This window comes from Tachypleus tridentatus, chromosome 8, assembly GCF_004210375.1.
Source record: "Tachypleus tridentatus isolate NWPU-2018 chromosome 8, ASM421037v1, whole genome shotgun sequence".
NCBI lineage: Eukaryota > Metazoa > Arthropoda > Merostomata > Xiphosura > Limulidae > Tachypleus > Tachypleus tridentatus.
In genome coordinates, this window is record NC_134832.1 from 35,376,113 (window position 1) to 35,404,107 (window position 27,995).

At 32.0% G+C, this 27,995-nt stretch overlaps 1 protein-coding gene across 5 annotated transcripts; it reads right to left on the reverse strand.

The window, feature by feature from the left end:
• Positions 1-1,830: 1,830 nt before the first annotated feature.
• On the reverse strand, positions 1,831-27,641 carry LOC143222166 (calcium-activated chloride channel regulator 1-like). Of its 5 annotated transcripts, none has more exons than XM_076448232.1 (14): positions 27,415-27,641; positions 20,297-20,467; positions 19,768-20,065; positions 16,831-16,937; positions 15,369-15,539; positions 14,957-15,087; positions 14,215-14,326; positions 12,987-13,220; positions 12,422-12,724; positions 11,419-11,646; positions 10,261-10,531; positions 8,995-9,165; positions 6,105-6,389; positions 1,831-3,384 (listed from the first exon to the last, which is right to left on the reverse strand). In XM_076448232.1, exons 2-14 carry the CDS (start codon positions 20,456-20,458, stop codon positions 2,936-2,938), a joined length of 2,922 nt encoding a protein of 973 aa, XP_076304347.1. In that variant the 5' UTR covers positions 20,459-20,467; positions 27,415-27,641; the 3' UTR covers positions 1,831-2,935. The 5 variants fall into 5 exon arrangements, with proteins under 5 accessions (XP_076304347.1, XP_076304348.1, XP_076304350.1 ...); XM_076448233.1 differs by having other exon boundaries at positions 27,426-27,560; XM_076448235.1 differs by lacking the exon at positions 27,415-27,641 and adding an exon at positions 25,903-25,922.
• Between the last annotated feature and the right edge of the window lie 354 nt (positions 27,642-27,995).

The following is a 27,995-nucleotide window of genomic DNA, read 5'->3' on the forward strand; positions in this document are numbered from 1 at the left end:
GTCAAATTAGAATTTAACATTACAAGAGTATGATTTGAAGTTAATTCATATCAGAGGGGTTGATAACATCTGTGTTGATGCAATTTCACGTGCTATGTATTTTTATGGTCATTAGATTATTTGTATGATTATTGAAGTTGTATAATTTTTTGAAAATGTATTATATTTAACGTAATGTTGTAGCAGATTTACTGATATGTATTTATTTTATTATGGAAAGTTAAATTTATATTTAGAAATGCATGTAATTTATGTTGTAAAATCTGTATTGCAAAATTCCCGCCAATTTCTTAACGTTGTCGAAGATTCCCGAGTGTAAAGATCAACAATATACGCGTGTACGAAAGCACTAGTGTATCGTCAGTGTTGTTCAAACTGAAACTTTTTGAACCTAATGTTACCGTTTATAAAACAATGCACCAAGGGACAATATATATTATTGGTTTGCTACTGTTAGTACACAGTAAACTTCGGAAGCTATAATTGCGATTAACACTTTAATCGGGAAACTACAGATATTTGACTAGGAATGGTTGTAGATTTCGAACATTACAAACTGTTTAAGTTCAAGAGATTAACATTAGATGTAAGTATTTTCACGAAGACGTTATACAACTTCATGTGATCACCGAATATCTTCCAGCTAATTCCGTGTTACGTGAACTTTACCGATATCAATTCGAAATTAATTCTCTCATCGTGAATCCTTGATAGGATATTAAGGAAGTTCTAGATGAGACAGAAGACTCAATAGTGTTTGTAAATTTATAAAACCTTTGCACTTAAATTACTATTTATAATAACCGTTATTACAAATCGTACTATTGTTGGATATTATATCAAAATATATTTGTTTTTAAAAAGATAGAAAATTGTGTGTGTTAAACTTGTTAGCCAACACCATAAATTTAATTAACTTCTAAATGTAAATTATCATTTAACTCAGTTTCAGGCTCTTTCAAATTCTAACAGGTAACAAAAGACCGGAAAGGCTCAACTCGCAATTTCCGTTTCGTGGCGCCAAACATGTTCGCTCTTTAAGACGTAATGATCTTACAATATATAACGGTCAATCCCACCATTTTTTGGTAAAGAGTTGATGGTGAGTATTGCTGACTTTCGCCTTCCCTATGGTTAGTAGCTGAAACTTATGAATTCACAGTAGCAAATAACAATAGTTGTTTAGCCAAAAATAAACATGTCTTTATAAAAAAAACAAAAAAACTAACTTCATCAGTCTTTTCAAAATGCAGTTAAAAGGAACTATAATTATAGCCTGGTATTGACCTTTTATGTTGTAAAGCAACCCATACAGCAAAAATATGATTAGAGGAACTTTGCATATTAGTTATCCCTTTGTTTTTAAATAAATTTAACATGGTAATAAACCATACCAGCTTCTTATTGAAAAGTTAACCCATAAAAACATAATGTGTAAAAATTTAGTTATAGCCTATCAGATGGAGAATTTTCCCAAATTTTTTTCTACTACGAGAGAAATGTTACCTAGAATCTTATGAAAACAAAATATATGTATACATTCCACTCGGTGCGATGACCAACTGCCTACCAATGACCTGAAATAGGTGCAATGAGAATATTTCATATCTATGTGTGTGCAACAGTTCTTTCCTAAATATTTCTGCCTTTTTCTCAAATAGCGTACCAAGCCACTAAAATAACATTACTGTTCATACACACGAAGACTATTTAGTTATGTTACAAACTGAGCTGCATGTTATAATTTATTTCTCCACAAGAAACTGAGAGGAGGGATTTTTTTCCACTTCGATAAAATTTCAAATTTTAGTATCAAATTTGACGTAAACATTTCGTATTCTATTTATTTATTTATTTCATAAGCTAAAATATATACAAAGCATAACCTTACAAACTTGTAACTATTATATAAGCTTCAGAAACTGAAAGCACACTGAACAGCAATATTTTCATGAAATAAATAAAATAATTAGTAAATGCAAAAAGAGATATGGTATTGTGTAAAATGAAGAATTAAAGACTAGAATATATATTAGTATATTATATATACACACAAAATATTTTTTTTATATTTTGTTTCCATGTGAACATTAACAAATTCGATACTTAGTTAAGAGAAGAGTGGACTAACATCAACACATAAACAATATATCTTAAATAAACTTTCTTCTTAACTGAAGCTACTAAACCTAAAAATAATTTGTTTTAATTCAAAACATGCAAAGCTCTAAACACAAATAAAAACATTTGGACATTTTTATGAAGCTGTAGGCTTATTTATGTACGTAACTATTTCGATTTTGTCATTCGATAAGACAACCACTTTTTAAAACTTAAAAATAACTAATTAAAAATTCCAACAATTATGATTTGAATCATATTAGTCAAAGGTACTGTTGATAAACTAAACAATTCCCTGAATGAAATAACAAGAAAACAATAGGTGCACAAAATAGGTTAAAAAATATATATCATGAATTTTATGTTTACAATAATGGTTAAGGATTTTATATAATATACCTTAATGTTTTTATACTATAAAACCACAAGTTCTTATTTGCAACAGATAAATTCGAACCCAATAGCCTGGTAAGATAATTTAAAAGATTCAGAAAATACGGAAATTGGACTGTTGTGCGGGGATATGCATGAGCCACAAAATCAGTTCAATACAAAGTCAAAATTCTATGATAGATTTTCTAAGAATCCATAATTCAAAGTAAAAATAACAACCGTAAAAAACTTTCTATCTGTATACAATAGAATACAAGTGTGAAACTGTACAGTACTTTCAACATTACACTTTCATATATAAACTGATCAGTACTTTTTTCTCTTTTAGGTATGGAGTAAACTCGTGATTAGCTAATACTATTCACTAACGCCCAAGCCTGCAGCAAAAGTGTTACCTCTCATCATTAGGATTTCACGAATCCTAAGCAGAATTTGTCAACGAAGTCTCTGTACATCTATTTATTTTCCCTTTGTTTCTACACGTAACTACAATAACAACAATAAGAAGTGTAGCTGCACCAATGCCAAATACATAAACCCTCCATTCAGTGGATGGTTCCTCTTCCAAAAGAACGAATGGAATTTTCTTGAAGTGTCCAACAACAATATTAGAAAGATCACCCAGGTTGTTTCTTTCGTCAACTATCCTCAAAGAGAAATACACATCTATACGAGTGTAATCGATTGTGCTGTTTGATTTTGCATTCCAAATAGCATTAGGCACTTCCACAGTTATTTCCTGTTCCTCTCCAGGCGGCAAAGGATCCAGGCTACCTTTCATTACAAGACTTTCGTTAAAATTATCCACTTCATGAAAACGTTTTATAATGTCTTCTACGACACAACTGGCTCTCAAGTCAACGAAAGAAGCTTAAATAATAAAAATAAAAGTTATATGAAATTAACAAATTTGCAATTAAGATATACTCGGAAAATATATATGATCACAAAAATATCTTACCACAAGTGTTGTCTTGATAAAATTTATAAATACAAAGAGATACAGGAATCTAGATATAATCAAGGGCGATTGTTTTTGTTTTTGAATTTCGCGCAGAGCTACACGAGGGTTACCTGTGCTAGCCGTCCCTAATTTAGCAGTGTAAAACTAGTAGGAAGGCAGCTGGTCATCACCACCCACCGCCAACTCTTGAGCTACTCTTTTACCAACGAATAGTGGGATTGATCGACACGTATAACGCTCTCACGACCGAAAGAAGAAGCGTGTTTGGTGTGATGGGGATTCGAACTTGCGACCCTCAGATTACGAGTCAAACGCCTTAACCTACCTGGCTATGCCAGGTCATCAAGGGCGAATAAAGGCAGGTGTTATTGGGACTATTCCCCGGATTGGCGCTCAAACAAAATGTCCGTTTTTTTTCTTTCTTTAGGATAATACTTAAAATCATTCGACCAAGTCTATTTATTTTTAAAGATAGTTAAAGTTTATGTGCGACGTGAGTAGGTTTTCCATGCGATATGGAGTGAAGAAATTTAATTGGCTTGTCTCCAAATGGTGCGACCAAGTGTAGCCCCATTTTGACCTATCCTGTCTGCATACAATTTGCAATGCAAATATGATAGGTCAAATCGAGGCTAAACCTAGTCACGCTGATAAAATATTATGTCTTAGTCATTCAAAATCTCTTCACCCCATATTTTCATGACATTGTCAGCCAGGTTTTTCTCTACCAGTTTACACTCGACACTAATGATCAAGCAGTAGGCCTAAAATATGACTTAAATTGTTAGATTAAAGTAAAGTAATCTGTATCTTTCGAGTCTCCATTTCCAATAGCTTCGGATTTTGTACAATAATACAGTTCACTCACTGTTAACAAGGTAAATAACAGCATTTTAAGCTTTTAGGATACATTGTGTCAATCATTTATGTTCTTGACAGAATTTCAAATTGTTAACTCGTAAAAAAATTAATAATTACTTGTAGGCGTAACATTGACTCACTTATCAGCGGTAAATAATACGTTGACAATTTTATGAATATTTTTAATTGGAGTGTATAGAAATACAAAGCCATCCAATGATAAAATTAAAGATTTGAGTTCAGTACAGAAAATAATATTGATCATTTGTAATGAAAGTATTTGGTAGCTCATTCTGAGGGCTTTCTCTCTTCTCTCCCTCTCTTTCACACACACACACACAAAAACTGTGTTTATACGTGCATACACATGCTATTCATTAAGTTCAATCTTATTTACCCTTGTCGGAAAGTGTTGTAAAGTATAAAAACAATCGTAGAGGTTACAACTCCCAATGCTGATGAGAATCAATCTCACAAACTGAATCCGGGATATGGACACAAGTTTTTGATGAAATGAGAGATTTTGCTTATGCACCCGAGATTAGCTATTGCCAGCATATGGATGCATATTTCAGTGCTTCTACAAATTCGACAGCATGGTTAGGTGGTTAGAGTGCTCGACTCGTAATCTGAGGGTTGCGGGCTCGAATCCCCATCACACCAAACATGCTTCCCCTTTCAGTCGTGGGGGCGTTATACGTGTCGATCAATCCCACTATTCGTTGATAAAAGAGTAGTCAAAGAGTTGCCAGTGGGTGGTGATGACTAGCTGCCTTCCATTTAATCTTACACTGCTAAATTAGGGACGGCTAGCGCAGGTAGCCTGGTGTAGCTATGCGCGAAATTAAAAAACAAACAAACAAAAATCTGTTCTGTGTGACAATTGCAAGCCAATGCTTATATACTTTTTCTTTATTGCAAGCAACTGGATGAAAATATTTAAAAATAGGCTAGCTTTGGTAGCTACTATCGAAGGGGAATGTCTTCTAAATAAGATGGAAATTGATTTCAACAGTAATGGAAACATTTCACTAGCAAAAACTAGTTACCTTGACTGGAAATATGCTGCAAGCTCACTATATCAAAGTTGTGTTACAAAATTTTGTATTAGTAAAATAAAAAATGGATGAATCGACAATACTTTAACAGAAGAGATAGAGTCAGAGAAGTAGTATTGGCACCTAGTTTTAAAGTTTATTCTCTCACTCATATAGTTTCTAGAACTGGCTAGAGTTATCATTAATTTACTTGAAAAATGATACAAGGAATCAAAATTGCATTGAGCACCCTTTTGACAAAATTCCCAAATGGATGAAGTACAGCTTGTCATCTTATAAAATCTCGCAAGATGTTTGTGCAGGTATTAAAGATTAATTTCCTGAATACGAGTAAAATGGTAAACAGCTGTTAGTATGCGAGAAATATGAGACCAAAAGATCAAGAAGAAGGGAAAGAAATGCGTGCTGGGGCAAAGGGGATGCTAAGGATGGTGATTCTTCACCCTTTACTCAGTATAAAGCTCAGACTTTCGTAACAATAATTGACAAACTGTCACTTATACTAAACAACAGAATAGTGTTATATGAAAACGTCAGTTGGAAATTTAATGTTACCAAAACCTTATTAGTATTGTTACATAATAAAACAGATTATTGTGTGTCAAAATAAAATGTATTTTATGCACTTCATTATTTTAGTACATGTGCTTTCAATACATAAACAAACTGTAATATAAGATGTTTATTATAAGTTGTATATAGTTCACCATTTCCAACATCTAAGTCATCTCCAGGAGATGTCCATCGCAGAGTTACAAGTTTTTGTTCATCTATTTGCTCTGAAGAAACCATCACAAGGTCCGTAACTCTACCAGGTGGAATTATATCAATATCATTGGGAGAATAATTATCAAGACGTAAAGCGCCAGCATTTGAAGTCCTTTCAAATACCTCGATTGGTTCTTCGTCTACCTTATTAGGCCGTTGGGGTTTTACAGTCACAACGAACTCATCTCTTGTAAAAGCTGCTGAGGCGTTTTTCTTTTCTTTATCTGATGAAAGTATGACTTACTCAACAATTTGTTTACATTATAATAATAATATTATTAATATTTTGTAATTCGATTACATATACATGTAACTAATTCATCATTTTGTTAGAAACAAATCATCAATAATTCCTACAACGAAGATGTCGCATTTGAAAAAATAAAATCAGATAAGTTACTGCAAATAACTTTGTAGCATACAAAACAAAAGTTTTACAGTCTGGCGCTCTTTAATGACAAATGTTTCGTGTAATTAGAGTCTATCAATCAACTAAGTTTGACTTTAAGTTCCGTACAAACGAATGTTTTATTACTTGTCTTTTAAAGGTGTGATTTACAAATATTTTCAACTACAGTCTGTAGCAATACTATGTGAGAGTAATTAAATAGAACTGACTCATTTTATTCATATGTAAAGTTTGTTAAGCTTGGTTGAATTTCCTGTTTTCAAGTGAAGTGTAAACTGATAAAACTGAAATATTTTTTTCTAAATTGAGAAATAATGTGTTTCTAATGGATTTTAATATTGTATATTTTAATGCTCAAATTGTATTTGAAGTTCTTGTTTTTATTCATGACACATTTAGTACTTTTAATGAATGACATAAAAATAACATTTGATCAATATACTATTCACCACCATAAATTGACGCTTTTATCGCGAACACATTAAAGCTAAAGAAAGTTCTAACGCGAAATTTTACTTTTTCTAATAAAAAATAAAACCAAAACTATTTCGTTTTATTTTTTACAAGAGATTACGTAACCGATTTGCCGTTGTACATTTATTTTAGTGCATGTGCTTGTTTCTGTATAATTTTCTTTTTTGCATATGACATGTTCTTGACTGTGTATTGTGCAAGTCACGCCTGTTTTCGAAGTTTGTAGAAAATGCTTGTTTGACAAAAATAATGGTGTGCTCGGTGATTGTTGAAAATTGTAAAACTTACTTGATTCGTACAAAAGCGGAGAGACAGTAGAAGAATATTATTGAGCACCTACAGTCAGTGTGCTATAGATTTGGTTTGTTTTGAATTTCGCGCAAAGCTACTCGAGGGCTATCTGCACTAACCGTCCCTAATTTAGCAGTATAAGACTAGAGGAAAGGCAGCTAATCACCATCCACTGTAAATTCTTGGGCTACTCTTTTGCCAACGAATAATGGGATTGACCGTCACTTTGTAACACCCCCATGGCTGAAAGGGCAAGCATGTTTCATGTGGCGGGGGTTCATACCCGCGACTCTCAGATCGTGTGCCTTAACCATCTGGTCATGCCGGGCCCAGTGTGCTATAGGACTCGGAAGCTATAATTGTGATTTACGCCTATTAATCGGAAATTTACATAATTTGAACAAGAACGTTTATAGAATTCGAATATTACAAACTGTTTAACTTAATGAATTACTTCGGACATCATTATTTCTACGAGGACGTTAAATGTCTTTGCTGGAAGGGGTCCGCTTGTACCCGTTGTGAGGTTATCAAAGAGAAGACATCGTTAGCTTAGGCGAGGTGTAAGAAAATCAAGTCAGTATTAATTTGTTCGTCGTGGACCTGGATCGTCGATAAATATTCAGTTCTAAACCGGATCTAAGACTCGGTATTGTCTGTAAGTTTGTAAAACTGTTGTATATAAATTATTATTTGTAATGACTATTAGTAATAATAGTTATTATAAACTGTATTATGTTTCTTTGCAACACATAATGCATGGCCAAGTGGGTTAAGGCGTGCGACTCGTAATTTGAGGGTCGCGGGTGTGCATCCCCGTCGCACGAAACATGCTCGCCTTTTCAGCCGTGGGGGCGTTATAATGAGATGGTCAATCACATTATTCGTTGGTGAAAGAGTAGCCCAAGAGTTGGCGGTGGGTGATGATGACAAGCTGCCTTCCCTCTAGTCTTACATTCTAAATTAAGAACGGCTAGCGCAGATAGCCCTTGAGTAGCTTTGCGCGAAATTTAAAAAACAAACAAAAATTTACTTTGTATATTAGAATATGTTTCTGTTAAAAAAAGAAAATTGTGTTTATCAATTTTGTTGGCAATACCATAAATTTGATGCATTTGACAGCAAATTAATTTCTAAATTAAAATTACCGGTTATTTGAAATAATAATACGTAACATATATAACATAATAGATCAGAGACTCGTTCGAAATAAGTAATAATACGTAACAATTACTATATTATTATATGTCAACTAATGTATCTTGTAACATTTTTGTTTAATTTGGCGATAAGAATTAATTTGAGAGCCTAAAATATCAGAAGTGAAATCTTAATGTCAACCTTGTAGACTGAAAACGAATTATTTTCACAAATTAAAATTTTAAATTAACAATTAGCATTCAACAAATAATTTGTAATAATACGATATACCAATTTGAACATTGGTAACCCAACTTTAAGTCTAAAATCTCATTTCAGCAAAAGGAAATAAAAGAGGTATTTGTATAATAAAACAGTTAATTTAAAAAATATGGTCAGTTGCCTGCAGAATTGTAAAATTAGTTATTCTATTCTGGGTATTTAATTTTATTCTATTAGGTATTCTATTCTGGGATAAAATACTATATTTAAAAAGTCGAGTATATTTTTATTACCTGCAGGGTTTTTAAATTTAGTAATAGGAATAAGAGATGAAGAAGGGCTTCCACGCCTGAGTTTTGCATTCCCATCATTGATGACGTTTGCTACAACTGCGTATCTTCCATTACCATTGAACTGCGTGAAGTATCCAGAATATATTCCGTCATTTTTAGTGACGTCAGGACCTATAATATGAAAATATGCTAGAATACTATATAAATGTACAGCTGTATTTATATTTCAACAAAGTATTATTTCGAATCGTTCAAAACAGATGTTGGCAATTTGTGGATGAACAACGCCTGAAGTTTTAAAACTAGATGTGGTGATTTAAAAGTTATATAACACCTACAGTTAAAAGAGGAATGTTTTTTATAATTAAGCTGTTGAAAACTTAGCAGTGCTTCATTTCCTAATATTTTAGATTTTACACAACAATGTTTATTAATCTGATTTACCTTAATGCCAATAAAACATAGTTGTTAGGTTTTGTTTGTTTGTTTGTTTTGGAATTTCGCACAAAGCTACTCGAGGGCTATCTGTGCTAGCCGTCCCTAATTTACCAGTGTAAGACTAGAGGGAAGGCAGCTAGTCATCACCACCCACCGCCAACTCTTGGGCTACTCTTTTACCAACGAATAGTGGGATTGACCGTCACATTATACACCCCCACGGCTGGGAGGGCGAGCATGTTTAGCGCGACGGGGGCGCGAACCCGCGACCCTCGGATTACGAGTCGCACGCCTTACGCGTTAGGCCATGCCGGGCCTAGTTGTTAGGTAACCACCAGTAACGCCCGGCTAGTATGTTTCATTTATATGTATAAAGTTTTTCGTAGCACTCAGTTTAAAAAAAAAACAATATAATAAAATATTTTTTTCCAGTAGAAGATTTATTAGGTAATAAATAATTAAGTTTTACTAAAGTACGTCAGATTCTACTTATTCTTTATTAAATGGAGAAGAGCATATTATAGAACACTTTTCTTATATTTTCATTTATTAGAAGCGCAACTGATAATCTGTATCAGTTAGCTAACGCTTATCTTATCCAAACTATAGTCCAGTAGGGAATAAAATATATAAACTGACGTTTTAGTCATTTTTAAAACAGAATTAACTAGCCATACTTTCACCTGGAGGTTCCCTAGCATTGGAAATATATTCTGTGATAAAGTATTTGTTTTGTAATTTTTTTTTTGTACTTACATTCTTGTCTCTCAGCAGAGACTTTAAAAAAAAACAAAAGACAAAAATCCAGTAAAGATTCAACAAAAATACCTGCTCCATTATCTCTCAAAAGTACATCAACTGGTGACCCCATGGGGCGGTCAATCGTTGCTTTGACAGTAGCTCCAATGACAGCATTGTATCCTTTCTTTATTTCAGCGTATACTTTAGCATGTGAAGGATATTTCAATTGGACGTCACTCAGCCAGGATCGTACCCGAACAGGTTGGATCCGAGGATCATTTGGTTCAGAAGTCAAAGAAAAAGAAGCAACTCCGGGAATGAATTTTGACCATAATATTGCCACCATCCACTGTCCAGCCTGTAATATAATACTTGATTTACATTCAGATTTAAGACTTCTTTTCGCTTATGTTGCAGTAATACAACTATTGTATCCATAGTATATAAATTTATGAACGATAAAATTTAAGAAAATTGCTAAGGGTATTGATTTAATTTTCTAATTACCAAAGAAAACAAACTACAATCAAGCGGCATTCAACCTCGTACTTCAAGAAATGATTAAGAGTGAAACAAGCATTCTAACCCAGAGTACCCAGATCATTTTCATGTGACCCAAAGCTGTACAATAAGCTACCTCCGTTGTAATACCATATATTTACCACTGACTCATCTGAGGAATTACAAGATCATGAACTTCACAATTTGTTTTGTTGAATTTGTAAGGAACATGCTTAGTTTGAAATTACTTTTTAAGACTTTAGTGGCTGTCTTTGATATGTTAAGATTCTAATTATTTTCGACAGGTGTAATTGAATAGCCATATTTTAGAAATATTAACATCCTGTATTACTCCAAGTATTCAAAACATCATTATCTGTAAATTTTACTTCTCATTATGACAGTAAGGAAAAATATGGGTTGATTTTAATTTCTCACTCTTTCAACGCTGGTTAGGAATATAAATGTTTGCTTAAAATAGACTCGTAATAAACTACTTTTCTTTATTTTAAGATTAATTTAACCTATTTATGCTAGAACAGTGCTGCGCCTGCTTATGACATTACGATAAGATTTATTACGACCACAAAGTGTGTGAAAATCAGTGACGTCGAGAAAACCAACTTGTAGAGAAATATATGTGTAAAAAACGGCTCGTAAAATATTTTCTCAACCCAAACGAGCCGTTTTTACATATATATAACGTATGTGAAAGCTTCTTCCAATGTAAAAAAGGAAAATTACCTCAGCATCTGGGATTTTTATTTCTAGTCTCAGTTTGATTCGATCGTCTTTGGTGTACTCAGGACTGTTAACGTCGTAGATTTTCCCGCTTGGACTTACTAGTATTATATTAATGTCCTTTATGTCCTCACTTGTGAAAGTAAAAACTGTGTTTTTTCCTAGTTCTTTATCTAAGGTAATATTCTTGATAGTTTTGGAGCTAAAGAGCCGAATGATGGTGTCGGCTATCTACAAATGAGTAATAAATGGATTTATTTCCAAACCTTGATATAAAATGTAGAAACATAAAAACAGAAGTCCCTCCTTTTTTAACTTGTAAATCACAAAGTAAATATAACGTCATTAACGATATACCATGTGTAGTAAAACTTTTAACTACTCGTCTTACTTTTATACAAGAATTAGACAAATCATGCATTAGTGCCAGAACGTTTTATAGGAAGAATGTGATCAGTCCTTTGAGAAATGAAACTTTTTATTTTAAATTTGACTCCTGTAAGATTTGATATGGCTTTTGTACTTTGAAGATTTTAAGTTCAAACTGAAATAAAAATAAAAATCACGTGTATTTGAATATAATTTCGTTTATATATAAATACTATGACTTTATACTCCGATAAAATTTATAAAATGAGCTCATGTTTTGTCTTATTAAAGAAGCAAGTCTCAAACAATAACACGTCTGATCTGATGATTAGACATTTTCAAATAGGTGGTATTTTTTACCCCGTTACCTAACATAACTTAAAGTAATATATTTATTGAAATAAAAATATTTAAATTTAACATTTATGTTATATTCATTTATATTTTTACATATTATAGAGAATATTTTGAAAATAAAATATTTTTTCAGCATTATAACAAAACTAATTGTTTCAGGTTTTAATACTAATTGTATTGTTGTTTTTGTAGCTCTTTCTAATGAAAATAATAAAGGAGAATTTATAACTTACGCTTATAAGTATTGAACAAAATTGGTTATATGTGATGAAAAAATTACCTGAACAGGGCGAAACTCTAAGTCAGCTTGCGAGGTGACAGAGTCCATAAAAGCCGAATCTAGTGCATTGGTGGGTTGATTGCCTTGAATATCTGCAAAGAAAAATCCTTTACCACCCGTTAACTTTGTAAGGTCTTCTAATTTTCTCGTTGCCTTATTGCCAAAAGCAATGGCGTTGACAGTAACTTTTTGTTGTTGTAGTTTCGGAAGGACTTGGCTAACATATGGCTCTACATTTTCTTCTCCGTCTGTAATGAGGATAATTAGCCCTCCTTCTGCTGCTTCTCCACGAGACTTTAATACCTGCAAGAATTTAAACTTTCAAAATCACAATAACATATTTCGTTAACGTAATGAAGTTTCACAAAACTAACATTTCGTAAAGCCCAATTTGGTAGTAAAGAACTGATTATTTTACAGTATTTTCTAATCATGGTAAAATATGAAATTTATTTATATTATCTTTAGCTTTTACAAATCAATATCCAGATCATACGTTCACCTTAAATATTTTCAAACCTTATAACTAAAAAAAAAAAAAAAGAAGAAGAAGCTAAACACGCGCCTTTAAACCTTCTTCCAGTCCTTTGCCAATTGCTGTATCTCCGAGATCATTGTTTACAGGTAAACTATTTCTCAGCTTAATGCGAGTGGCACTGTTGACTTGAGTCAGGTTATGGAGAATTGTAGTGTTTGTGCTAAATGAAACTATTCCCAACTGAGAACCTTCAGAAATAACATCCTCAACAAATCTAGTAGCTGCTCGATGAAGCAGTTTTATGGGTTGTCTGTTGTACAACTGCACAATAATTGTAAAAAAAAAAACTATATTTAGTTTTTCATACAAGTTTGAACAGTTTGAGTGTAATTTTATGTTATTTATATAGATATCACGTCAAAAATATTGAATTCTTAAAGATGTGTGAAAGTACTCAGCTCAATACCCGTAAGAAAACTTTTTTACGTCAAAAACACTATAACATCCCAGTTCTCCTACTCCCACTAGCAATAGACTAAATAGGAGTAAACGAAATTGGAATACACCTAAAAATATAAGCATAAGTCTGTTAAATACAGAATAAGGTTTAGATACAAAAGGTACTTTAACATTTTTGGAAATAAAAAGCATTTTAATAATTATACTGTACAATACTATGCAATAGACTTTTAACACACACACAGCGCATGCATATATATATATACACACAAATTACAAATATAACAAAAATCTAGCTTGTTTTCAAGAAATTAACACTGCTTTCAAGTTTTTCATTTACAATAAAGTGGCATACCACGTTGACAAATAAAATATAAAACGTATTTTGGTATATGATTACATTAGAGCTGACTAAATGGGAATAAACCTAAAACACATATAACAAGTGTTACAGATAAAGAAAAAAATATTTTAGCTTTACATTATTTTCTCTTCTAAAACTCCCATTCCCTTTCAAAAAAGCAATGTATACATTCCAAAAGCACTCTGATTATTAGGTTTTTTGTTTTGTGACTAACATGTTTTCAGCCTATGTGATTTCGTGATATTATTGAGCTAGAAGATCAATTAAACACATATTCAAAAGATAAAAACTGGTAGTCAGTAGCTGAAATTCGATGAATAAGCATATTTGTGTTAGGAAAAATATGTTAATATAATAGTAAATTGACAAACAACGACTTTTAAGCATAATAACGTAGTTTTATTATTTTATAAATCGTTGTTTATCAGTTTATTATGGTGATAACCGTATTTTAAAATCTTAATGGTGAGATCTATTTTAAACTTTACTTACGCTCATACTTCTAGATACGTCCAACACTAAGACGTATCTACCCTCACTTCCAGGTTGGGATTGTACGATACGAAATTTGGGTTTTGTGCTGGTAAAGCCCACACTTCTTTTACTGTCAATAAATTAAATACCGATATTACACTAAGAATAGCAAATTCTATTGCCAAAGATATATCCTCATTTTTTTAAATTCAAAAATCATAACATGTTTGACAGCATCACCTATAGTAGGCACCAGTACTGGAAGAGTAAATAATACACGTTTCAAATTTCATAAGATAATCCGTTTAAATTGATGTTTATATACTCTGTAATTTTATTTAAAATGTTAATGTTTTATTGATTATAATAGGTTTAATACCATCACTTCGTGATACATTTGATCGTTTTAAAATGAAAATTTTAATTTTATTCTTATTTTTAAATATTATCTTGGAAAAACAAACACATTTAAATATCCCCTTTTTTGTGAAATTTGGATGAAACAAAAATTTAAATTATTAATCGTTTCGAAAACTAAGTATGGAAACAGTAAGTAACAAGAAACAATTACCAGTTATAGATACATATATCAATACTGACATACATCCTGAGAAGGGTAGATGCTTAAACTTGAAATAGAAAACAAAATTAAGTTACATTTTGGAAAATATATGTGTTAAAATCAGATGTGAGGAAACAAAATTATTAAGTATTTGTGAAACTGGAAAGTTGAATCAGGTTGCAAAAAACTGAAACTTACAAACGTCTGGAAAAATCAGGATGCTTATTGATAACAGTCCAAGTTGGCTGGTTGTGACATAGATTGTTATGCTTTGTTGGAGCTAGAGCATTATGTAGCTGGTTATCGGTGTGGTCACAAAACCCAGTAATCTGTCAAAAAGTTACATGTTTTAAGTAAAAACGTGATACTCGTACTTTAAACTACGAAAGATTTTTTTAAGGAAATGTAGATTTTACTTTATTAAAACAATTATGGAAAAGCATTAGGTTTTCGTATTTATGCGGATAAAGACAAACAAAAACAGTTATATTAAAAAATGAGGCAGAAAAAGAGACTTAGAGTGCAGCATTTAGATATCCATATGAGAAAAACGATAGATAGACGGATACAGACTGAAAACGAGATAAACAGAAAAATGGTATTTACTTACCGAAGGAATGTAAGGTAAATACATAACAGACGCCTTAGCATCCTCATTGCTCAGGTCCGGGATAAACCGACAGTCTTCGTTAACTGTACCATCTATTGTAATGGAACAGGGTCCACCGCCACTGGATTCGATCCACCCAGTGATCCCTTGCTTACAACTTGTGGGGACGATCTAAGTCAGACAACCATGAGGCACATTGAATACTAGTGTTAAGAAAACCTGTGAGCTCATTTATTTAGCAGGTCCCCAACTTGTTTTTGAAACAGCTGCTTAAACTATAGATGAAATTAATATTGCGTCCATGACCTTGTTGGCTAGAGGGTCTCAAATAATATATGAAAAAAAAATTAAACAAAATACCTTCAATATTGCAGATAAGCCCATTAAGAACTGTTAAGGCTTTCTATGCATTTTTAACTAGAAAAATAAATGATTTCATCCGAGTGTTTCGATAGATAAAAAGGGAAAATTATTCAATGTTATGTGATTTGTGGCCCTCATTGGAAGTAAATGGTTTAAAAAATGAAATATGTAACTGAAAAGTGAAAACACGAAATCGAATTATGAAAAATTCTTTTCAATGGAGATGCAATTATAATTCAGTCATCCTGCAAACATTTATTCAGGATTCAAATACTGAAACTTTCAAATTCACGTCCTTTCTCACAAACTTTTAACCATGATAAAACCTAATAAATGCACACACGTAATATTTTGAAAACAGTGTTTAAATCGTTTGTTTAGGTGAACAAATTAGTATACTCCTTATTTATATTTCAATATTTGAAACGACAATAAGCTAACTGAATCAATTAACAAATAACTTATGCCATTGTTGTGGGAAAAATGAACTCTTCTCACATCATGAGTAACTATCCTAAAACAAAGTAACCTTTACATTCACAAACCAAGAAGAAAGAAAACGAAATGTCGCTATAGCAGAAAGTAAACGTCAACCGTAGTGCGGTGTTATATTAAGCAGAAAGTAAATGTCAGTGTCATATTAAACTAAGCAGAAAGTAAATGTCAGTGTAATATTAAACTAAGCAGAAAGTAAATGTCAGTGTAATATTAAACTAAGCAAAAAGGAAACGTCACTGTAATGTTAGATTAAGCAGTAAGAAAACGAAGTGTTAGTTTAGTGCTAATTAAGCGAAAAGAAAACGAAGTATCAGTGTAGTGCTCTAAATATACAAAATAGAATAGCAAATTGAAGAAAGAAGACAATTAAATTTTGTATGAAAACTTTACTTCTCTTTGGAAGGAGAAGAAATTCGCATATACTCTTTACCTGTTAAAATCGCTTAGTAAAAACAGAAAGGCAAATTAAAAATAACATCAAATTTGTATTTATATAACATACAGACGAATCAACATAAGAATCTTAGAATACAATATAATAAATTACCAATATTATAAGTAAGCCAAAGATAGGGATAATAATACTTAGGAAACCACATACTTTGTCATTTTCCTGATAAAACGCAGGATAATTAGGGTCGCCTGGTAATCCGTATTCATCGAAAACTCCGTACCTCAAGTGTGCCCACTCGTGTACAAGATGTCTTTCTGTAAAATAAGTATCCAATTCTATTTGAACTAGAAATTAAAACATACCTTGCTAAAAAAAATAATTTTATAAGAGTAAAGCAAATTTGAGAAATACATGTATTCAACTTAAACGTTTTAAATGCATACACAGCTCGGAACAAGGGAAGAAATTTAAGTTTTTTCATAACAGTCGTGAATTAGAATCAAAATGTAAAGAGAGTAGGACATATTAAACAACAACAACAAAAAATACACACAATAGATCTGAGTAAAATTTATATTGTGTATGTTTCAAGTTTAAGTTTATGGTTTCATAATATTGGTACAAAATGAGACGGAGACACAGCTATAATTTAACCAACAATTACGTAATGCTATATATATAATGCTAAAAATCTCTTGAAACTTAAAATATATGATACGCGCTTTCCGAAAGTATGCTTCAAGATAAGATAAAAACGACCGTTTTCACTACTTCGATTCCATCCATACATCTGTAACTTGGAATTTTAATCACTTTTTTTCTATTTTACTTTGTTGTCAAATGTGCATTTCTATAATTTTTTTTGTAACACTATAGTTGTGTTTTCGTCTCGTAAATGTATCTTCTTTATTTCAATCTTCCCAGAAAGCTAAATGTCCCACTTGGAAGATTGAAATAAAAAAGATACATTGTGACCTCTGAAATATAAAGAAGGTTCTTGAAACAAGCGAATGGCGGGACCTATCAAAACGAAATGTGACGAATACTAGTATCTCCACTGAGAAATGCTTTTCGGTCAGTGTTGAAATAGTAATCCCTAGTTACATTACTTCGCAAAATTGGAGGAAAGTTAATTAGCATTTTCTAAATGAATCAAACTTTAGGTTTGGTTCGTTTTAAATTTCACGCAAAGCTCGACGAGGGATATCCGCGCTAGCTGTCCTTAATTTAGCAGTGTAAGACTAGAGGGAAAGCCGCTAGTCATCACTACCCACCGCCAAATCTCTTTTACCAGCGAACAGTGAGATTGACCGTTACATTATAACGCCCCCACGGCTGAAAGGGCGAGGATGTTTGGTGCGACCGGGATTCGAACCTGCAACCCTCAGATTACAAATAGAGTGTCTTAACCACCTGGCCATGCCGGGCCATATAGGTGAAAGGGGGTGGGTTAAAAAAGCCTGCTTAAAATCAAATATCATAAGTGGTTTTGCTGTTTGTTTTTCGTGTTTTGTTTTATAACAAATATTTGTGCTAAATTCTAAGTTCAATTAATATGTTGAAATCTTTGTAAATAGATGAATAAAAAGCATTTTATCAGAATTAAAGTTAGATTCTTGACAGCGAAACTTAATAACCACATTTTGTAAATTAAATTTCAAACTGTAGTTGATATAATTTCTTTATTGATATGAAAGCATTAATAATTAGTGTCACTATTATTTACTGTGAGATAGTATTTACCCGTTTTTTTTTTTACTGTCTCAATTACTGCAAACAAAACTGTTTCAATAATAATCTAAAAATAAACACATATATAAAATGCATACAGATAATTCAGTGTACACTCAAAATAAAGTTATGTTCAAGTTTCAACAGTTATAAGATACTACAGATTTTACAGTTTCTGTGACATAGAAAGTTAAATATATGTGCATATTTTGTGTACCTGAAACATTTATGATCTCGTTATATCGGACACACACATAGGATGAGTTAAGCAAAACAGTTTTCGAAACTACAATACCCAATTATTGGAAAACCTAGCATTATTATAATGCATAAAAGAATAAATATCTGTAATAGTGGAACAATATTGTAATATAAAGTTTAACAACTGTCATGAAATTATTGGGTTAGAATGAATCTTTGATGATGGAATGACAATTATAGAATAGGATTTCTAACGGATTTAGTGTTATACATTTATTTTAATACTTACGTTTGTTTCAGTTTGATTCATGAGATTCATATTGTTGTAGAAAATTCTCGAGAACAAGAATTAACAATATATGTTTTGCGAAAAGACTAGCGTGTTTTTGAATACTATTGAACTTTCTAGAATCTCGCCTAATAAGTATATAAACATAAGCGCTGAGAGACAAGATAGAATATTGTTTGGTGAGCTTCAGTCAGTATACTATAAGAATCGGAAGTTATAATTGTGATTAACACTTATTAATCGGGAAACTATAGATATGTGACCAGGAATGTTTATAAATTTCGAACATTACAAACTTCAATGAATTAACTTTGAACGTTAGTACTTCTACGAGAACATTAGATGTTGTCGTTCGAGAAAAACTTACCTGTGAAAAATTGAGCGAGCTAGCATTTCATCAAGTGAAGTGTATCAGTGTATCAACATAAAATTAATTTACTCGTCGTGGATCAGTTTTAGATCAGATAGAAGACTGAACATTGTTTGTAAGTTTGTAAACCGGTATTATAAATTGTATTACTGTTTGTATATTAAAATATATTTAGGTTAAAAAGAAAATTATATGTATCGATCTTGTTTGCAAATATGATAAATTTAATATATATTAACATTCTAAATTAAAATTAAAATTTCCGTTCATTTGAAACTGTAATACGTGACGTTCATAACATAATAAATCAGCGACTTGTCCGAGATGAATTATAATACGTAACAGACTTATGAAGAATTTTTAAAATCATGAATACTATTCGAAATGCACCAATATATCAGCAGGATTCTTTGTTAGTATTTCTTTGGCTACCCACACATCATTAATTACACTTTTTTGTTACTAGAATTTATTACTTGATTAAATCCGCCAAATTAATTTGAAACTAGAACAGCAACTGACGGAATTTTATCAAGAGAGTTGTACTGTTTACCTGCATTTCCATACTTTTCTAATGTTTTTGTGTGCAATTCCTTTACAAACGTAGGAGTAAGGTGAATGTACTGTCCTGGTTCTCCACATCCACCCGGTTGTAGAGTATAAGGGTTATTTTCATGGTAAGGATTTGGATGATCAACCTTTATATCTGCAGTAGGAAAATAGTTTTTTTGGACAACCTCGTAACCTGGTTTACTGGACCATGTTGATGGAACAGCTACGATGATTTCTTTAAAGTACACTTGACCTTTAGTTGTTGTATTGAGGTAGCTTGAAGCTTCAGTAAATAGTTCCTGGATTGGATTAGAAGTATTGTTTAATAGAACAATACTAGAAAAAGTTTACCCTTTATATTCGATTCATCTCCTAGCTAAAACCCTGGTGTTCATATTTAAAGAGATTATTAAACAACGTCCAAAAGCTATTTGATAACGTATATCTGGGTTATTGTATCAACTAGACTGTAATTAGCTTCAGAAGCTTTGAATAATAGCTAAACAAAATAGAATATAAATAATCCTTACTTTTATATTTGATACCAGCTGCTCATCCTCAGGAACATTTTTATGAATTGCAACAACGATACCCACGTAACCACCATTATTGATTGATATTACTGCTTGCGAAAGTAAGATACAATGGACCAGGAACAGAATTAAAGCTAGAAAATCTTCTTTTCCGCGCATTTCAGTTTTCTGAAAGACAAAGAACTTGTTCAGGCGATTTCTATTCAAATATCAGTTCTAAAAAAAATCGTTGTTTTGATTAAATATTCTTCGCTATTTTACAAACAATTTAACCTAAAGTGAGTTTACTATTTTAGTCGTGTGTTTTTAATCATGACCATGTTAATTAAAACAAACATCATGAAGTTTATATAACTATACCACTGGACGATAAAAAATGCTACAAACGATGAAAACAAATATGTATTATGAGAGTATATGTAGAATGTGAAATTTGGAAACGTCAGTCAAACTTCGTGTTGAGGACAATATATGAGCACAATACATAAACTCATACATACATACATAATGTAGGAATAAACAAATGACTGTGGACAATACTGGTAAAAATATGCTCCTAAGACGAATCTCTTCTCCTTGTTCCTAATACCAAATATTTATTTTAGTCAAAAAATTCTTAGTTTACTTTAAATTAAAATAATAATGTTCACGTATAAATAAGTAAATACATCTTTCCAAAACTTTCGTGTTTCGTACTCTACAGTGCGGTCAGTCACCTATGAATTAACCATCCATCAAATCCAGATCTTTTTGCTATTTCCATTCTTTTTACACCCCTAAGTATTACTCCTAACCTAACTTACGCTTTGTTCTACTTAATATTTATTATAGTTACCTTAGTTTTCTGTTATAACTATTTTCTTACATGTTCTACTCCCTTTGTTAATTATTCTAATCATCTTCTATTTATTACGCTTCTTGCTTCCTGTTCTAAGTATCCTCTATCTGCTTCACTGTTTCCTATAATTTTCCTTTATATCTATATAATTTTATTTAATACTTTTAACTATAACATATTCTTACTAACTTATTATAATATATTGTGACAATCTCTTTTATGCTGTACCTAGCCCGGCATGGCCAAGCGTGTTAAGATGTGCGACTCGTAATCTAAGGGTCGCGGGTTCGCATCCCAGTCGCGCCAAACATGCTCGCCTCTTGTTTGTTTATTTTTTTTTAATTTTATGCAAAGCTACACGAGGGCTATCTGTGCTACTGTGACTCTTCTTGCATGTTCTAGTTATCGATTGTTTTGTTCTATAGATTTTGCCTGTTTTAATTAATCTTATATTTTCTTCCTCTTGTTAACATGTGCGTCTATGTTTTCACTATTGTACTACAATTCTTGTTTCATTCTTTAAAGTGTCCAGTATCCATCATTTTATTACATTTTTGTTACCTAATTTAGTCTATCATATGTTTTCCATTTTGTTTGTTTTTGTTGGATTCCTAAAATAAAAAATCGTGTTTTTTTTAAAGCTAAAGTTAGTTCACAATCTAGGAATAACATTAAATTTTTAATCAATATGCACTAGTGAACAAGTAATCAAATACACTGAGTTACCAGGGTAACATAAGGAAATCTGCTTTTTAGCGTGAGCAAATTATGGTAAAAAATATGGCCAAAATTGAACTGAAGTCTTTTTTTTGAATTTGTTGAATTACTATCTGAAATTAAGTCTTATAAATGCTAAGTCGAAAACTACAAAAACATATGAAAGTATGAAATATACACTTTCTAATTCATTAACGTTCACCTGTAAAACGTTTAGTCAAATGGTATTGTAGTTTACATCTTGTACAAGATGCTCGTGTTGATCTCAATGCTTTAAATGTGTTCAGCGTTATGTTTAAGTGTTGTAAGCTATACATTGTATGGCGGATCTTTTGATTAACACGTCTAAATAAAATAACTGCGTAATATTTTCCTGCTGAAAAATGATATTTTCTCAGATCAGATCACGCAAATCGAAGATATTTGGTTTGTTTATTATTTTTAGTAGGGAATCATATTACACTATAAACCAAACTTGAAAACAGAATCATTTTGTTTTATTTTGGAGTCAAAAACTTTAAGCTTCATTTAGAAACATAGAATCTACAGAACTTGAAGAGTTTCAAAATTTTAAACAAACTCAATTAATACAAATTTATACTTATATTAACAGATGTAAATTTTAAGAACTTATAAGCGAAAACAAGGATAATATGTTATAGTATGTCAACCACGCTACATTTGGCATGTCCAGTGCTGACAAACTATACTGATTTTAATTATGTAACCAGGCCTCTGAAAATGGCCCAAACGCGTCCTAGTGGTTAGCATGTTTAAAATATAAATCGGAAGTTTCATAGTCCACATCTTGTCTTCATAAATCGCACTCCACATTTTGAGAATGTGGTTGCTTTATAAGGGTGGTAGTAAAATCCCACTATTATAACAAGCAAAACTACCTTAAGAGTAGGCAATGGTTGTTATTCAGTAGCTGCCATTCATTTAGTCTATCAGGTCAAAATTAGAGACAGCTATGCGAAGAGCGTCCTTGTGTAATTTTGGTTGTATAGAAAGTAACGATCGTGTCTCATCTCAAGATCTATGAAATTCGCGTTTACAGGTAAATGCCCTCCAAATGATTAAAATAGTTCAATTTTGGTACAGTTTTAACAGTGATCTTTAATTTTGTTTGTTTCTCCTCAGAGTAACTTAAAAATTAAAAAGAGAAGGGGAATAAAACATCTTGATAAAGAAGTGAAAATGGATAGATGCCTGTCAGCCAGCACCCACCTTTCCTTTCCTATTTTTAGCAGAACATCACACAAGGTGACAGCTATACATTCACGTACGAGAAAAAAAGAATGCTGAGTGTTTCACTAAATTAGATGTAAGGAGAATAAAGTTCTATAGAATATTCTTGTGAACACTTGGGTTTAGTTACGTGTTAGGGGTGATGTCCAAAGTTAAGGAAACAGTCCAGGCATTTAAAGTATAGTATAGTTCTTACCGGTTGCGAACGGTATCACAAACTTTATCAATAGCATCGGCTTAATATGAAGAGATAACACATAAACTATAATAGAGTTTTTTGGTAAGATAAAATTACATATAAGTAATGTCACAAATAGAGTTTGAAAAGATACAGTGAATCATTTTTTTGCAACGTTTCTAAAATCAACAAGAAATACTGTTAGCTTTTTACGTCTTGTTCTACACTATTTCGTAATTGCTTATAAGTGTTAGTGAAGTGTAAAACGATATCTGCGCAGACTTCGCTTTGTAATAATACACAAATTTTAGATTATAGCAGAACATGTACTATCTAATGAAGGATCAGGCGGAAACATAAATTGTACGTTTGAACATATGGCAATCATTTTGTCGACTTCAGTATTTTCGGTAAAAAAAACAACAAACTAACATAAACTTTCATGATGACAAGAAACCAACTTGAGGTAAGAAGAAAAACAAGAAGGTCAAAACGCTGTTCGCTACTTTATTTTAATAAAAGTTTTAATACCTATACCATCCGTCTTGAGATACATTTTAACAAAAACTTTGCCGACTACCATTTTCGTCATGTGTTGTCAGAACAATTCTAGTTTTCGTAAACAACCTTTACTATATGTTACTTAAGCTTTTAATTTAAGACAAATTTAAAACCATTTAAACAATCTTTAACAATGGAAAAATATATTCAGAATAATTCAATATAAAAACTTTCGTATTGATACCGTAATCTGTAGACATGTGAGCTGTAGCTCGTATGGAATACTGAGACAAAAAAAGAATGAAATAGCTTTCCAAGAACTGTTATTTAGAATAAATGCAATACAGTTTGAGCATTTAAACATATTTTTGCATATAAATTTCTCAACAAATGGGTTTCTCGTCATCACTGAAACCAAGAAAAGGTTTCGAATGTAACGGATTTACCGTTATGCGTTTATTTTAATACCTAAACATGTTTTAGTATAGTTTTCTTTTTTCATGTGAGGTATATTATTTACTGTGTATTATGCAAGTCCCGACTGTTCTCGAAATTTGTAGAAGATTATTGAGAGTAAAATCAACAATATTTGTTTTACGAAAACGCGCTAGAACATTGTTTAAGCTTAAAGAAACTCTCATAATTCATATAAAAGCAGCCTAAGCGATAGACAGAAGAAGAAGGTTATTGGTCAGCTACGGTAAGCGTGCTATAGGTTTCCGAAGCCTTAATAGTAATTAACGCTTATTAATTGGAAAACTACAGAATTTGACCAGAAACGTTTGTAAATTTCGAACATTACTATCCATTTAACTTCCATAAATTAACTACGGACGTTAGTATATGTTTAAGGACATTAGATAGTGTCGTTAGCAAAAGCTTATGGGTGCTTCAAGTTCAACCAGCCTTGAAAGATTGTTTTGAATTTCGCGCAAAGCCACACGAGGGCTAGCGCAGATAGCCCTGTAGTCTTACATTGCTAAATTAGGGAAGACAGCTAGGTCATTACCATCCACCATCAACTCTTGGGCTTCTCTTTTACCAACGAACAGTGGGATTGACTGTCACATTATAACGTTTTCACAGGTGAAAGGGCGAGCATATTTGGTGTGACTGGGATTCGAACCCATGACCTTCAGATTAGAAGTTTTAAACCTATAGTAATGTATTGTGTGAGTTCCCTTAACCATCTGGCCATGCCGAGCCGCCTTCAAAGAAGTGTACAAGAGAATCAGTAAATAATTAATTTGCTCTCCGTTAATGTCGATAAAAGATTCAGTTCGAGACCAGATAGGAGACTCAGTATTGTTTATAAATGTGTAGTACTTTTGTATATAAACCATCATTTGTGATAACTATTTGTAATAATCGTTATTATAAATTCTACTGTTTTTTGTTTGTATATTAACACATATTTCTTGTTAAACAAGAAAATTGTGTGTATCAGTCTTGTTAGCAAATATGATAAATTTAATACATATTAACATTTAATTAATTTCTAATTTAAAATTTTCGGTTATTTGAAATATAGTAATATGTAACGTAATTAGCATAATAAATTGGAAACTGTCCGAGATAACTTATAATGCGTGTATTTTCTTATAGCAAAGCCCCACTGGGCTATGCTGAGTCCCTAGAGAGGAATCGAACCCCTAATTTTAGCGTTATAAATTCGTAGGCTTTCCACTGTACCAACGGGGGATATAAATTATAATACATAACACGAAGAACATCAAAAGTGTTTTAATGTGTTTGTTGATAGTTATAAGAGTACAGAGACTAATTAGTAATGTTTCTATCAGGTACATTAATGATAACCACACCAACATAGTATTCAAACTCTTTGAAACAGCATCAAGTACTTTAGGAACAATAGAAGTAATAGTAAATTATTAATGGAGTAATTAATTGTTTCATTCTGTTTCTTTTAGAAGTTTCTAGCAAAGCTTCACAAAAATTATCGGTGCATAATCTTTGTTAACTCGAAGATGACCTAGGAAGATAGAAATGTTGTTCACCGCTTGCTTTATAAGTGTTAATACCCATACCAGCCGTTCTGAGATATGTTTATATTTCTCTGGTAGATTACAGAAAAGGCAACTAGTCAACAATACTCACCACCACCTCTTATTTGAACGAATAATTGGGTTTGATCATCACTCTCACGACGTACACAGGTTCTAAGGTGTACAGCACATTTCTAAGAGGTGCCTCCGCTGGCTGAATAGTAAGTCTGAAAGCTTACAATGTTAAAATTCAGTTTTCAATATTTGCGGTGGACAGAGCAGTGACAGCCCATTGTGTAGGTTCGTGCTTAACAAACAAACAAACAAACTCCATTTCTGCAGTAACGGAACGCACACAATGAACCCTCATATTTGCCTCATACGCTAACTAGATGATCATGACTGGCCAGTGATACGAACATGAATTCGTAACATAATTAAATACGTTTTAGCACAACAAAATTCATAATATTCCAAACTAATTTAAATATGTTTATTAGGATAAAACCAACAAATCATTAAAGGTTTCACCAAATGATTTAAATTCGACAGGATTAACAAGGAATGTCAAGGTTAAATTAGGGCGTAACTCACAGAATGATTAGAATTAGAAAACGTTTAAGATAAGAAACACTTATGGCTTGGCATAATTACAAATAACATTAAATATTACATTTTACACAGTAGCGTTTGCATGATTTTTATGCGTATAATTATTTTCATACATAAAAATATTGCTTTTTTAATGTATATTAAAGTAGATTTAGCTTACGGTTAGGGGGCTCAGATTGTGTATATGAGGTTTTATAGTTTACTCCTCATTGCCTCGAAAACGCACTCCACACTTTAGTGTTGTGTATGTGCTGCAAGTTTGTTTGCTGTTAAACACAAAGCTACACAATTGAGGTTATCTATGCTGTGCCCACCGAAGCTATCGAAACTTCATTATTTTTAACAGTATAATCCCTGAATTGCACCCTATTTTTAGCATTGTAAGCCATGAGCCATAAAGGAGGAGAGGCTTAGTGATGTAAAAGAATGACAGCTGTGAAATGTCGTGAAAAGATAGTTAGTATTATGTATTTACCTACCCTCTACTCTATCAGTTCAAATTTATGGACTGCTGTGCTCAAATAACTCATTGTGTAGGTTTGAATTCTAAAAACATATAAAACATAAACTTTATAATATTTTCCGAATGTCTTGGTTGTAGCTTGATATTTAATAACATTTGATTCCAATGCTTCACTTTTTTCTTCCTGAATAATATTTACTTTTGGTATTTTCTAAAAAATGTATTGATGGCGCTATATTTTATCCTTTAATTGTCACACCTCTGTTTACACTGTGAAAATGCTTCATAGGCGATATAACTATAAATATTTTAAAACAAAAACATATGGTGTGGTCTTTTTTTTAAAATATGCAACGTTCTTCTAGCTCTAATTTTTCACCTACTTAGTTTTATATAATTCCCTAAGTAGCTAAAAATTTTAAAATAGTAATAGAAGAAAAGAAAAACGTTCGGTGAAATGTATAAATGATTTTTAATAGAGTTACGGGCTCATTACTCTCTATAGTTTATTTACTGTAAACAAGGCGAAAGTTAACAAAAATACTTTACCGATGTCTTACTTGTCTTTGAGTTGTGTGCAGAACAAGAGTTTGTTGTACTCAACGCTTGGTAAGTAGAATCGTAAGCTCGGTTTCGTGCAAAAGTTTAGAAACAATATACCCAATAGCAGGAAAGCACACGCAGTTCAAGGCAGTCTCACTTCCTTAAGAGTCATGTGGAAATTGTTCTCCTCTTCCGATGTAGCTTCTGTACCTTATGGAGCCACACTCAAGTCTAAAACTTCAATATATTCGAAGAAAGTTTTACGGGAGATGATATGTTGAAGGGAAAGTTTTGCGTATATATTGTCACATTCCAACCTATGGATATAATGTTGTCGCTCATATTATAGCTCATGAATGCATTGTCAGAAATTTATTGAATGTAAATTATTATAATTTTAAGACGTCGAAATAATTTATTGATATTGAGAAGAGCTGACAGAGAATATATCATTCTGGGCAGTGTAAGAACAGAATAATAGAAGTATTAGTATTTTACTTTGTCAAATATTCTAATAATTTGTTTCTCTACAACTTGCAAAACCCGTATAGAATGGTTTCAAGCGACAGACCTTTTATTTGGTTCTG

What these genes read in the sequence shown, in the direction of transcription:
- LOC143222166 (XM_076448232.1), bottom strand. Translation starts at nt 20,458, where the DNA reads ATGCGCGGAAAAGAAGATTTTCTAGCTTTAATTCTGTTCCTGGTCCAT. An exon ending in AGAAAAGTATGGAAATGCAG is followed by an intron (nt 16,938 to 19,767) that starts GTAAACAGTACA and finishes CTTATTTTACAG; the next exon opens with AAAGACATCTTGTACACGAG. An exon ending in TAAAAATCCCAGATGCTGAG is followed by an intron (nt 10,532 to 11,418) that starts GTAATTTTCCTT and finishes ATTATATTACAG; the next exon opens with GCTGGACAGTGGATGGTGGC.